General features: G+C 42.6%; 1 protein-coding gene across 1 annotated transcript in view; it reads left to right on the forward strand.

The window, feature by feature from the left end:
- Positions 1–11948, forward strand: part of cntn4 (contactin 4) — a 155254-nt gene extending 143306 nt beyond the window's left edge. The window contains exons 13-23 of the mRNA XM_040159083.1: positions 2555–2730; positions 5028–5148; positions 5620–5778; positions 6656–6805; positions 7775–7845; positions 9270–9504; positions 9773–9888; positions 10827–11013; positions 11103–11215; positions 11295–11463; positions 11857–11948. Coding sequence (XP_040015017.1) covers positions 2555–2730; positions 5028–5148; positions 5620–5778; positions 6656–6805; positions 7775–7845; positions 9270–9504; positions 9773–9888; positions 10827–11013; positions 11103–11215; positions 11295–11463; positions 11857–11948 — 1589 coding nt within the window. The remainder of the gene's footprint in view (positions 1–2554; positions 2731–5027; positions 5149–5619; positions 5779–6655; positions 6806–7774; positions 7846–9269; positions 9505–9772; positions 9889–10826; positions 11014–11102; positions 11216–11294; positions 11464–11856) is intronic.
- Positions 11949–14825: the final 2877 nt, after the last annotated feature.

Below are 14825 nucleotides of genomic sequence, written 5' to 3' on the forward strand. Positions count from 1 at the left end.
CAATGTCACAAAGCAAAAGTCGTCTCAAACTGATTTCATGAACATGTAGGGGGAATTCATTGGACTTCAGTGGCCTCACCAGTCACCAGATCTGAACCCAGTAGAACACCTTTGGGAAGTGGTAGAACAGGAGATTGGCAGCATGAATGTGCTGCTGACAAATCTGCAGAAACTGTGTTACACAACATGTCAACATGGACCAGAATCTCAAAGGGATGTTTCCAACATCTTGTGGAATCAGTGCCAAGAACTGAGGCTGTTTTGAGAGCAAAGGGAGGAAGAAATAAGCTATAACGGAGAGGCTAGGGATGTCAGAGAATATTAAGAGAGGGACTCATGCAGTGTTGGCACTGGTCCTTTCATGGCAGTTGCTGAGAAAAATATAGAACATCACTAACATTACCATATCCTCTAACTTTGACCACTATGTTTATCAAACCTTAACCAAGTAGGTTTAGTTGCCTAAATATAACTAGAAGGCCAAAATGAGGACTTCTTCTTCAGGTCCATAAATGGGTGTGTGCACACATACCATATTCTCCAAATGATGCTTTGATCAAAAACCCCTTTTTTGGGGGGGGGATTTTTTTCATTATTTAGGTGACATTCTTCTTTTTTGGACAGTTCATTTTTTTCTGTCATGACAGCCAGCATGAATGGGTTTTAAAGAGGAAGACACAAACATGCAGGCTACAGCTTCAGTCAGTAAAAAAATCATTGACATAAAAAAATTACAGGTTAAAATACATGTTTATTTAGTTTACGACACAAATCGGTTTGAAATTTCTGATTGAGTTATGCTCGGTTATTCCTGTTAAACACTGTGTAGTGTGTACATGTACAGGTGTCTGTGGAGAAAACGCTGTTGAAATTTTCTGCAACATAAGTACAAACTGAAACATGCCGATATGACCCACCTCAGCAGCCCCCCTCGAGATGCCACGCAGTCTGTCTGAGCGTGTTAGCAAACTCGCTATCTTGTCTCTGATTGACCCCGCTAAGTGAGTGGGTTACTATCCTCTCATTTCCAGTGGCAGTAGGTAACAAGGCATTATACAAGATAGAGAGCTATCAAATTATGGTCAAGAGCCCGGTGTGTGGTTGTGTAACCAACCTTGGTTGTCCATGTAATCTGTCACAAATGATGACAGAAGAGGGTAATAATGGAGCATATTCCCACTGTCATTGTCACAGTGAATCCCTGGAGGCAGTAAGAGGCCGAACAGTACACACCGCAAGGACAGGAGTTCATGTTAGAAAAGAGGCAAATACAACAGTCCTGCTGGAGAAATAAGAGAGGAAATAAATGTTTATAGTATGTCTCCAAGTTGCAGAGATACAGGAGTAAATATTTTTGACTGTGGGTCCATGTGGGTATTTCTCTGTGGATCCCTCCTTACCCTTTTGTTTTCTCCTACTTCCTTTTCTTCACATCATCTAGAGTAACTGTCTCACCATGGAAACCCCCGCAAAACAGTCCTGACACATTTCTTAAAGAGTGTTTTCTTACCCTTTAAATTTTTCAATGTTTCCTATTTTCTTCCAGCGCTTGTTCCACAAAATGTAGAAACAGAACAGGCAGAGTAGACTCAGACCCTTCAATACCTCCTGTGTGTTATTACGACGTTTTTACTGCGCCACCATCGCTCACCATTTAGCCTCAGCAATAGAGGCCTGGGCCTCTCAGACACATTTTCATTGTGTATAAGAAAAAACCGAGAGGCTGATAGCATTCTGGCCTGATATCAGAAAACGACTAGATAAATCACATTTGGAGTGTATGGTGGTGGTGGTGTGTGTTTGTGAGTGTATGTGTGTGTCGGGGAGGAGAGGGAGGGGGGCAATACAATGAAGGTATCGAATTCACTCTGGATGAAGACTGCACTGCCGGCACTTTCTACATGAATCTATGCCTGTCCAGGGATCATTTGCCATGGATAATTTAGTCTGTTTGCTCAGAATGGCAATTTCAACCAAGTAATCACAGCACCCCCATGAGGGAGACGGGTGTTGTACACTCTGAGAATATACCCTCTGCCTCTCATTTCGCCTCTCTCGTGTCCTTTCCCCTTCCTCCTCCGATGCTCACACACGAGTGTGGATAAGGGATGCTTGCCTTATTCCCGTGTGACGCTACTGTAATGCACTGCAGGCTTGAAAAGAGAGTTGTGACTGGGGGAAGTGCTCACTGCTGTTGACTGTTTTCCTAGCAGTGTGCTTTGGGAATTTTGGGCCAATTGGGGAGAGTTACAGGCTGAGGGCTGAGCTGACAGTGACACATGGAGGCTTCTCAGGATGCGGGAGAGACACATCTCTAAGTTCCCGACAGAGTCGAGCTCAAGCCAAAACTAATACCAGTTATTGTAGCTGTGCGCCCTAGTTTGCTGTGTGCTCTGTCCTGTATATCCTTCTATTAACTGAGGCTGACATATCCATAAGGATGATGGAAGGGCTTGCCTTTTTGCAGAGCCATTTCCCGTGCTGAATTATAATGACCATGCCTGTGACAATGCCTGTTTGATCAAATGTGGATGGATGTGAATGTGTGTTTCAGAGCCAACCATCATCACCACCCCGCCGTCCACGCTGGACGTCACTGTGGGGGAGAGTGTGGTCCTGCCTTGTCAAGTGAGCCACGACCCATCTCTGGAGCTCAAGTTCACCTGGTTCTTCAACGAGCAGCTCATCCACTTCGGGAGCCATGGTGGATTTTTTGAAAAAGTGGGAGGTGTAAGTGCATAATCCCTCATGATTTCTCGGCACGTTTAGGCTATCAGGCCTCTGATTTTTAAACCAGCCTTCGTGTTGCGAGAGCTGCACAGGTGTCCCACTGATAAACTATTGGAGATGTGCACACAGTGGGGTTGTCTCAATGTCATGATAGCTTATATATGGACATTTTCACTATTTAGAAATTAAGCAACTTTGTATAATCCAGTAAAATTACTGTTTGGCGGTATATTTGTACGTGGCCATCAAAACTGAACTTCAGTAATACACGAAAGTAAACACTTTGATGAACATCTGTCGGCTCAAGCTACCTGACATGACACTTCAAACTCCAGTGAGAAACGGCAGCAGGTAGCAGTGATACCACTAAGTGAGAAAACACAGTTAACTCTAGAGGGAGTGAGAAATGAACTGTGTGCGTCCCAAACCAACAACAGGTTGTATTGGGAGGGAGGGAAGCCCTCCTAAAACAAGTAACGTTAGCATTGAAAAATAAAAGAAAATATAAAAAATTAAGGGCACAGAAGTACCCTGATGTAGTAACCTTTTTTCTGAACTTCCTGCTCTTTACCATCAAAATATACTACACTAGATTTATGCCAGAGATGTCACCTTAGTGCAGAACCTGATTAGATATGTCTGGGGCTCAGTATACAGGCAAAGCTACACTCGTAAGAAACTGTGTCAACACAGGATTTAGCATTGGTATTAAGTATTATTCATCAGCCATACAGGATAATGAAAAAAGACTATTTGTGATTTTATTTCTCAGTGTAATATTACAATTGTAATAACCTGATAATGTGATGAACGTCCCATCCAGAGGCATCAGTCTGCACCTCTGTTAGCAGGCACCACTACCACCAAGTCCCACACTGATCTAACTGATCTAACTCATCACGTAATCACTGATCATAGAGCCCGACAAACTTTTGCAGTATTCATTAAACAGTCGTAAACACATGATAACAGTGTGAGCCGTCTGACCCTAAAACTGGCGTGTCTTCCTCACCAGTTTCTATTGGAAACCGTCCACCAACTTTTATTAAATGTCTGGTGCTCCGACTAATGAGGCTCCCTGCCGGGAATATTGAACAGTTTTCACACATTACTTTTGCAATTCACGCAACGCCCACATATCGATCTCCCCACGAGTTCTCAGTCATTACGGAGTGTTTTCCGGCACATGTGCTCACTTCACAATGTCATTCAGAAACCCCGGAAGTTGTCACAGCTTTCACACCACGTTTTTCAGATGACCCGTATTACGTCATAAGTAGTTAAGAAACAAGCCTCATTGTAGTGTGTTGAAGAATGCTCATTACGTCCTCCTTAGAGCATTTGATTTATTTTTCAACCTCCTTCAGAGATTTCATTAATAGTGGTCAAGAGGTGACACTGAAGATTCATTGGTACTGTACATCAATACTATACTTCTTCCTCTTTTAGCAGGTTCGTAATACATTCATCCGCAGTGCAGAGGGAATGTTTGTATCAAGTGTATTATTTATGGCCAGAAAATTGCTGCCTGAGGTTTATTTTAAAATGAAATTTACATACACACCCTGCCACGAGTCTCAGTCAGCTGCTATATACTTTAAAAGGTTCGCAGCATGCACCTTGGCATGTGATATGCAGGCTTAGTTTTCACCTAAGAAAGATTCAAAGCTCTCTCAAAAATTGCCAGTGTGAAGAAAAAAAAAAAAAGCAGCGCTGAGGTGTCCTTCCTGATTCTTTTTATGATTTAGGTGCTTCTTGTACCATACTTTACAATCCCCTCTCCCTTATAAATTGCTGTACATCTACACTTACACTGATTAAGATACCAGCCACTCCACAGAATTCTTACAGCCACTGTGCCATGGCTTTTCCTGCCAGGTCTAATTTATTGCAGAACCTACTATGCTCTACTCTGATGAAATGATAATGTAGGATTGGAAATTGCAATTAGAGGTGGAATAAAAGGCTCATTTAAAGAAATAACTATTAGACTGGCCGTTAGGCTGCACTTATAACTGAAACAACTTATAGTCACAAAATAAAAGCACAGAGTGTGCCCAAGAGGCATTTATGAATCCTTTTCAGAATATAGAGGAAAAGGCTGCATGAGGAAATATGGATTTATTTATTATAAGATACACCCACATGAAAATGAGCTTTCTGTTGATCTGGTTTTGTTCCCACATGGCTGGAAAGTCGGTATTGTTCTTGAATCACAACAGCTAGAGGCTTACCATGTTGCTTATAGAACTCTTTGTGTCATGTGTGTGCATGATTGTGCGTGTGTTGAATGACAGCAGCATTCGGCAGGAGACATTATGATCCGAAACATCCAGCTGAGGCATGCAGGGAAGTACACGTGCGCCGTGCAAACGAAGGTGGACAGTATTTCCATTGCTGTTGACTTGGTTGTCAGAGGTAAGCTACAACAGGGAACGTCCAGTGGACATGCGTCAGTTCAAAATGGCAACTGACCAGATATGCATTTCTGACCAGATACGTGTTTCAGCCTACCAATGTTTAAGGTTTCAAAACACTTAAATAATTTATCATACATCGGCTTCCGAGGGCGGTGGGAGTTTGTTGGTGATTAATGTTCACTGTTACTGGTTATGCCTCACTGATGAAGAAATAAGGGAACAGAATGAAAAGGGAGGCAAATAGAAATTTCTCTCTTCAAGGTGTAAAGGAAATTTAGCGTCTCATTAGACAGAATAGCTCCCGAAGGTTCTACGCTGAACTGACTACAGTAGCGGCAGGTGCAAAAACCACCGTCACTTTCTCTACCATCTTTCCATCTCCATCTTCCCCCTCCCTCCTCTTCCTCCCTCCTCCGTCTGTCTCTTTATCTTTCTCTCCTCTTTCCTGCCTGGCTGTGCCATCTATCAGGTCCCCCGGGGCCCCCCACCAGCATCCATGTAGAAGAAATCACTGATACCACAGCCTCTCTGTCCTGGAGGCCTGGTCCTGATAATCACAGTCCAATTACAGCATATACCATCCAGGCCAGGACACCGTTTTCCCTCGGGTGGCAGGCTGTCACCACAGGTAAGCTCTCTCCAACCAGCCGTGGCCTCCTGCAATCACATGGAGGGGGCCACTCTTCATTCTGCCTCGCCTGTGAAAATACTAGAGATGTAATTTTTACCCCAGCACCAAATGGTATGCAATTGTAGCGTGACCATTGACCGCCATTTTATCGGACTCCTGGGAATCCTGAAACATGGATCCCGTCCTAATGATGAAGCTTGTTGCCAAGGCTGTAATTTGATAGTGTAGTTAAGTGATAGGAGCGGTGTAATTTTTCCCCACATCCTCTTTAGCGGGGCCCTTAGCATTCATGCATGATTGCCATAATGTGCCTTTACGCTGTACTGTATACCCTGTTCTATTGATATTTTCTGAATTAAGGACAGTTTGATCTGAGAGTTTTACTGGTCTCATTGATTTACCATGTCAGGATCATTTGAAACAGAACTACATTATGACCATGTAGGTGCACAGAACTCCTGCCTCAAAAGAAGCAATTGTCTTCTTGTCATTTTTAGAGGAATTAACTCTATTTTTTCTATGTTTTGTGCATTGCTATAATTCCAGTTAACAGGTACAATGTGCAATACCATGCATGTTTTATGAGAGAATTAAATAAATATCGCCAAATTGGTAAGTTAATAGTCAGTGCATTTCTTTACATGTGGTTCTTCTGTGTCTACTTGTTCAATGAGTTTTATTGTGCATTATGTGCCCTTGTGAGGGATTACACCTGTCCTATGTACATGTGGTGGCGTTCTACCAGGCCTGACAGCCTGGAAGGCAGTCTGCTGATGATGCTAAGCTGACACACACAAACACACACACACACACAGAGAAAACACACGCACAAAGTTTGTTGGTACTGAAGGGGGCACTGTGTGTTTTATGCCAGTTCCTGAGTTGGTGGGTGGCCTCCGGCTGACAGCTACAGTAATCGACCTGAGCCCTTGGGTGGAGTATGAGTTTCGAGTCCTGGCAAGCAATACCATCGGGACCGGCGAGCCCAGCAAGCCATCCAAACAAGCAAGGACAAAGGGGACCTGTATGTACTGCATGAGCAGAAAAAAGTTTCCTTCTGCCTCTTTCAAAACATATATCATGTTTGTTCTATCCTTTCAAGACAAACGTAATTTACCTGTTTTCTTCCTCTTCAGCATACAGTAGTTCAGCATTTCGGGAAATAAGCTTGTTGTTTTTCTTGCCAAGAGTTAGATGAAAAGATTGATACCAATCTCGCGTCAGTCCGTAAAATATGACGCTACAGCCTGAATAGGTTAGCTTAGCATAAAAACTAGAAAAAGCTAGCTTCGCACAGTGCTAAGGTGACAAAATCCCCCCAGCAGCATTTTAATCCTTGCAAAAACCGAAGTATAAAAACAACAAGTTTCTATGACAACTATTTCTAGCACAAAAAACCCCTATAAATCCAAAACTTGTTGTTCTTAAAATTTGGATTTGTATGACACGTTTTTCCAACTTTGTTACCTCTGGACAGAGCCAGGCTAGCTGTTTTGCCCCATAACCAGTCTTCATGGTAAACTAAGCGAACAATCTACTACCTGTAGCTTCATATTAAGTGTACAGACAAGAGTGGCATCAAACTTTTCATCTAATTCTCCGCAAAAAGGCACAAATATTCCCAAAATGTCAAACAAGACCTTGATTGTAGGTGCTTACCGAAATACAGATTTGGTGCCACAGGAAAGTAAAATTCTATTCTATGAACCTTAAGAGCAAAATACAAACCATCTCTAAAGCCGCAACCCACAGTCCACCCAGAGACAGTGGGATTAGCCAGGGTTGATTCTTTTGAGTGTCTTGTTCCTTTGGTACCTTTTTGTTTAAAAAGCATCATAGGCTGGTCAAATCTGCAAAATTGACTCAGCTGTGAGAACTTTGCTAATATCTCACAGGATTTCGGGATGTTTTCCTTCACGGAAAGGGATTACATGCATCTTTTCAGCATTGTGTGAAGTCATCAGAGCTAAGCAGGTCTGTCTTCTTCCTCCAGCTCCGAAGGTCACACCGGCTAATGTGAGTGGAGGCGGTGGCAGTCGCTCCGAATTAGTCATCACATGGGAGGTAAGCAAGCTTGCTCAGGACCCCGTCACCCATGGAGGAGGGAGCCAGACGTCATTATTCTCTATGGATCTGGGCCTCTGTTTCATTAATAACAGCTGAACGGCTTAATGTATGGCATTTCATTTTTAAGAACAGAGAGGCAATAACTGCTGCTGTCACCCTAGGGGAGAGAAAAATGCTTTTGAGGTTTCAATAAGATAATTAAACTCAATGGCTCTTTCCAAGTTACAGCTTTTTTTCAGATTGTTTTCCTCTTCTTTCTTTCTTTCTTTCTTTTTTCTTCCATCTTTCTGTCTTTTATTTTTCTTTCTTTATTCCTACAAAGCCCCTGCATTTCAATTCAGCTCTAAAAGCTTATATTTATTCAGGCTGCTCAAAATCATCAGCCCCTGCTGCGAAACGTTTCTCAGAATAACTGTTGATGTTTCAATATGCAAGAGTTCAATTAAAGTCTAACTTCTGCCTAACAAAGCTGCTATTTTCCCTCAGCCTTGAAAATCCTTTAGGCATTTTCCTTTTCACATAAAAGAAGGGACAGAATGTAGCAGTTTTAATTTTCACTTTTGCTTAAACAAAAAAGGGGTATTGTATGCTGGCCATTTCTATTTGCTTAGCAGCTGTAACTCAGCCTCTATTTCAAGAACCATGGTGAAAACAAGAAGAAGGTCTAAACCTCATGCCGATGTTTCAGTTAGTCTCCGTGCGTTATCTGTAGTGGGGCCAAAATGGAACTTTTGTCCAGAGGGTGACAGAAGTGTAAAACTGTAACACTCTACCCTCCATATTAAATGTTCTTAGAAATGAAATCCAGCAGACACAGACACTTCTACCTACAAATACATGTTAAATATATACAGTATGTCTATATGTATATTGAAAATAGAAAAAAAAATGAATTAAACCATGTAAGAGCGTGGGTGGTTGTTCGGTCTGACTAATAATTGTATTGAGTCTGACCATTCTTTTTGAAAAAACAGGAGCTTAATAAGGTTGGTGGAATACGTGACAGCCCAAACTATATTAGAGTTTAAGATATCGGTAAACACAACTGTTGTAAAGAGTTAATAAAAATTTGCAAAGAACCAAACCACTCGTTTTCTTTACAACACCAACGGATTTATTGTATTTTACTGCAAACTCCAAGGAAAATTCAACAATTAGATTCACGATAACTTTTTGGCGGTAATCATAAAATTGGATTCATTAACAAGTCTACAGCTATAAATATATGAGACGTGTTATCAGTCTGGACAACAGCTGAGTTTATGGTATTGTGCTGAGTGCACTGCGCTATGTAATGGATGTGTCCCGTAATAGTTTTTGTGTGTACAGCCTGTTATATTGAAGCCAAGCATTCAAAAATTGAAAGCTTTGTCTTTGGTCTTGGGGGTTTAAAAGTCCCTAATCTTTGTGTTGTCCTGCAGCCTGTTCCAGAGGAGCTGCAGAATGGACCTGGGTTCGGCTACGTCGTGGCTTTTCGACCCCACGGTGCCACAGGTTGGATGCAGGCCGCCGTACCATCCGCCGAGGCATCCAGATATGTCTTTAAAAATGAGAGCATCCAGCCCTTCTCGCCTTTCCATGTGAAGGTCGGGGTTTACAACAATGAGGGGGAGGGGCCCTTTGGACCTGTAACCACTATCTACTCTGCCGAGGAAGGTGCGTATGATCTCATGTCATACACAACACGTTAGGCTAGTATTAATGCATGAGTACAAGACTAGATCCATTCAGGGTCTGAACAGTGGAAGCAGTCATCTTGCAGCCCTATCAGCACTTGCAGACGTCTTCCCCATACTTTCCTCCCTCTGCTGTTCGGATGAAAGAAATGACTTTGAAACAGTTTTGATGTTCCTACTTTGAGGGGTCATCAAAGCTCAGTGTGTAACTTCTCAAATCATTCAGAGTCTTTATACATTAACTTCAGAGCCTGGCCGAGCGCCCACCAGGGTCCGAGCCAAGAGCCTGTCTGCATCCGAGATTGAAGTTTCGTGGAAAGCTCTGCCCTGGAATGCCAGCAAGAAACGAGTGCTGGGCTACGAGGTGAGCTACAGTCAGGTATCTTGTTTGTGTGTGCTTCCATTGGATGCAAATCTGTTTGTGTGTGCATGTGTGCGCAAGCACATGGCAACTAATGCTGTTGAATCTTGTTCTCTTCTATTATTGATGAGTCTTTCAGGCTCATGCACCTTGGGCATAGGAGATAATAGCTTGCTGCATGTATAATGGTCCAGCCTAGTCCCATGCCTGTGGGTTTAGTTGTGTTTCTCTTGTTGCTTACCTAAGTACTGTAACCACCCTGATTACTGACGCAATACTCTGAGGGATAGAGCGTTTAGCTTCTAATCCACACAACAAAGCAGTGTCAGACAGTGGCTTTGCACTCAGTTAGTTCCTGTCATTTTAATTCCACTCATTACTGAAATCTAAGATTTGAAGAAAGGTGCTGTTTTCATCCTCAGATTGCATGAAATGCCAGAACTATAAATTGTTGACCACTAAAAGTCAACAGAGGAGCAGGGCCGGAGCAAGCCATTCCTGTGAGGAAAGACAAATTATATTTGTGCTGTCAAGCATGCCAGCTATTTCAGCCCTGACAAGCGGGGTGACAAAGAAAATCTGTTATCGGTGAAAGATGATGGCAGGGGATTTTTGAGGATACTGTTTTTCCTTTACTTTGTTTTCCTTTTTTTTTTCCTTCTGCATATTTGACCTCCCTCTTTACCAAATAACTGAAACCATTAGACATGTCTGATAAGCACAACCCAAGGCATGTGCTGTGGCTCACAGTGGGCAAAAGCTACATGAGGTGACATGCTGCTAAAGCTGGTTTTCAGACCAGTTCACATCTCCCATCCAGTTGAGTTCACATCTCCCTGCTTCCCGTTTGCACTTCATTGACAGGGTGTAACAGAAAGCTTTTAAGTTGTGCGTCATGTTTTCTGCGTTCACGTCTGTGGTTCTGCCCTGTTGCTTTCCAGCTGAGGTACTGGAGTAAAAGTGAAAGGGAAGACACAGCCAGCGTCCAGAAGACTGTAGGAAATCAAACGTCTACTATTGTCCACGGTGTGAAAGGCAGCACCACATATTACATCTCAGTGAGGGCGTATAACACGGCTGGAACAGGGCCTCCCAGCGCCACTGTCAACGTTACCACCAAAAAGCCACGTAAATATCAGATCTAATTATGAGTCCCGGTCCCTCTCTGCCCGCATTAACCTTGGCAATAATGAGTATATTGTGTTTTCTCCTCTCAGCACCCAGTCAGCCACCGGTTAAAGTGATGTGGAACACATCAAACTCCAAGATTATACTGAACTGGGAGCAGGTCAAAGCCCTGGAGAATGAGTCAGAGGTCACTGGTTACAAAGTAAGCGCCCGGTCTCTTGCGTTTGTTGCCATGGCTTCGGTGCCTGACCCTTGACTTGACTTGCAACGCTCGTCCTCAGGTGCTCTACAAGAAGAACCGACACAGCCGCCCCAGTGTCATGGAAACCAACACCACCTCTGTGGAGCTCGCCCTGCCCACTGATGAGGATTATATCATCCAGATAAAGCCATTTGGAGAGGGAGGGGAGGGCAGCAGTAGCAGGCAGATCACCATCCCAAGGATACCAGGTCAGTGGAGAGCTAGTTAGTGCCTCCCTCGTGGCTGAGCTGAATAATCCATCCCCCTGCTGCGGTCTTGACAGAACAGATTAGCTATCGTCATCTCCAAAGGAACAGGGAGAGTGGGAAAATAATGTACTACATGAAACATTTGTTCAATTATGCTCTCTAGGTGACACCATAATACACGCAATTTATTTAAAACACTTTGAAAATCGTATTTCACTGTTCAAGTAATAACATTCAAATGTTTTTTTGAAATGAATGTTTTCAGCTCGTGATTATTAAAGCAGGCTGGAGGGCGGGCGACGAAAGAAATGAAATGGCCAAAGACTGCGTGATATTTTTTTTGTTTTCACAGCGATCAGACTAACAGCCTTGTTATTTTTAATACTTTTTCAGGCCCCAATGCAGTCGGCTCAGCATCCAAGGTCTCCACTCTGTCAGCGCTCAGTACAATAGCACTGTCTTTCACAGCGCGGACATCTTTATGACAAACGGCACCCAGCAGACGTTGCATCTGATGTGGAGAAAGCTCTACGGTGTAACACAAACACGGCCCACTCTGGTGTAACTAGATCCATTCATTTAGATTTTAGAGGCAGAAGTAAGATGCTGACGAAAAAATAAAAAAAATGCGCCATTGAGATGTCAGGGAAGGAGCCCCCTTCAGCACCCAGGCTAAGTAAAGGAGATTGACTGATGTCGTGAGTATGTTGTTACCAAAGCAGCTTTCATAAGAAAAAAGTAAAGAGGAAAATGTCTTATATGCATTTTTTTGTATGACATCTGGAGCTTTTATAGATTTTTGTTTTCTTAATAAATTTAAAGTCAGTCTGGGCTCATTGGGGCGGTAACAATTAGGTGCATGGCAAATAAAATCATCAAATTTCCCAGTCTGGAGGTGTAGAATGCGATTTGACGGTGTACCCTATAACCCTGTAACTTTGGTTGTGAAAGACCAGAGTAGCTTTTTTTTTTTCCTTCAAGTGAATGAACTATTAACTGTTACCTGTTACATCTCTGCGTTTCTGTTTCTGCAATATTTCAGCAACATTTCACTCAAAGGACTGCATTGACATGTTGAGTGTTTGTCATTACTGGTCATCTTATGGAGTATGTGAGGAGAGGATTAGAATCGAATCCACACAGGCTAATGCTTTACCGTGCTAGTAAAGTGTTAGGGTTGCCAAGCTGGGTGCAGTTAGTCAGCTAATGTTGCTTCAAAATGGATTTTAAAGAAAGTGAAAGAATTTTTTTCTTTTTAGATGTCATGAATCTATCTATATCAGATAATGCTAACTGGCGCTAATTACAAAAAGGTATGTACTGTACATATGGAGTTACGAGTCGTCTTAATCATTTCTCCTGTCCATACTGGCCCTGCGTAGCACGCTACAAAAGGGGACAAAATCCAGTCTTTGTTCTGTGCAAAAAGGCCTTTCAAAGTCCATCTTAACCTAATGTGGGGCTTTAGCTCTCTGAGTTAACTAAATCAAGTGGCTATCTTCCAAATTCCCATTGCTTTTCGTATGAAATCCCCTCTACCATTTCCTTGCAGAGGGATACGTCCGGATAATCGCATGTAGGTTTTCTTGCTCGGACAGTGCACCAACAATAAACCAACACACTACCACCCGAACAAAGACGCTCACTTGATTTAGCTGAGTGAAGAATGCTGAAGCTGCAGAGCTGTAGAATTGAATTTTTCACAGTAAAGAGCGCTGTAGATGACATTATAATTGCACTCAGAGGGGATCGCTTTACAGCCAGTATAGACAGATGGGATGATTACAGCGACCGGGTACTTTTTCAGAATTCTTCTGACATATGAGACTTGAGAAAGTCCAGGTCTATCTGTTAACTTGCGAGATGCTAATGGATTAGCATGCCATGTTTTTGGTGCCAGTCCACTCGGGTAAGTTGATGAAGAACTCCCAGAAAGCTGATGGTGGTCCTCAAAGCCACCCATGTGATCATTACTGGCCTTGTTACCAGAAATACCACCATGCTGTTGTTGCAGAGCATCTCCCCTAGGTCCCTCTACCCTGGCCGTTGAACTGCACTGGTGACCGGACCCTCGTGGCCCTCTCATGCTCCTCATTCTTTCAGTTAGCCCTGTGTCTAGAGCTATTCTTTGCCTTCTGTGTGCCTCATCATATGTTCAAAATCCTCAGGTCCTTAAAGAGCCTTAACTTATCATATGTATATCAAAAACATTAGAAACCTAGATATATGAAGCAGCCGCGGTGATGTTTACATGCTGCTGTGTTGACAGAAACTGTATGTGGTCGGGATCGGAAGGTGTAGCATCCTTTGTGCCACGCTGAGGTTACTGAGGTTAGTTTGAATGGCGTTCTGCCGTTTCACGCAGGATATTGGCAATATATGAGGCCTAGTGCAGTTTTTATAGGTGTGTATTCTTAATAAGAGAAGATGCTGCTGATCTTTTCCTTTTTCCATAGTCTCCTGATGCCATGTGAGACTGCTGTGCTACAGAGGTACAGTGCAGTCTGTATGTAGCTTGTAAACCAGTTAAGTAGTTTGTAGTACTTTGAAGGGAAGTGTCTTGTAGGCTACTGGGTCTTGCTCGGAATCATGCATCAAGAAATGTGTAATATACTGTTTTGTACACTTCAAATCATTTATATAAAAGAACCTTTCTAAAGAGATGATTTACTTGGTTTTTATGTAATAACTCGGTTTCATACTGTAGCTGTAAATGTGGCTCAGCATGACTGTACTTTGTCCTCTCTCTTCTGTCCATCTGCAAACCGACTGAATGGCTTTAGGAACATGCAAGGTTCTTACATCTTATGGGTTTGTGTAAACTGTATGTGGACCATGAAAAGTGAACCATGATCAGCCCCATGTCTATGCTTCTGTCTCAGTCAGCCCCTCTGAGATGTACTAGGTCCACTGCCCATATATGTTCTACATGGGGGTTTCCTCTGTTGTTGTTTGTTGTTTATACTGTGTTAATAAAGATTATTGATTTATACAACAATGTCAAGCTCTGTTGGTCCATCCCTCAATACATAACCTATGTCAAAAATGAAATGTAGGGTTCAAAACTTTATTAGGTACACCTAGACAATTTAATGTAATTCAATACAACAGATGTGGCGTACATTCTACATTTAGGAAGAAGAGGAGGGTTCAGTTTTTGTTCTTATTGTCAGAGATTTATTCATTCAACTGTATGTTTAATATTGAGGTCATGGTTGGGGTGGGCAAATGGGGTGGGCAAAACATCAGAAACAACCCCTCAATATAATGCCGTCCCATTCAACACCACCGCAAACCACAACCTCAATAATAAATACTGTGTATAGTTAAATTAATACCACCCTGTTACTGACAGTGTCAAA

Source organism: Xiphias gladius, chromosome 21, assembly GCF_016859285.1.
Source record: "Xiphias gladius isolate SHS-SW01 ecotype Sanya breed wild chromosome 21, ASM1685928v1, whole genome shotgun sequence".
Lineage (NCBI taxonomy): Eukaryota > Metazoa > Chordata > Actinopteri > Istiophoriformes > Xiphiidae > Xiphias > Xiphias gladius.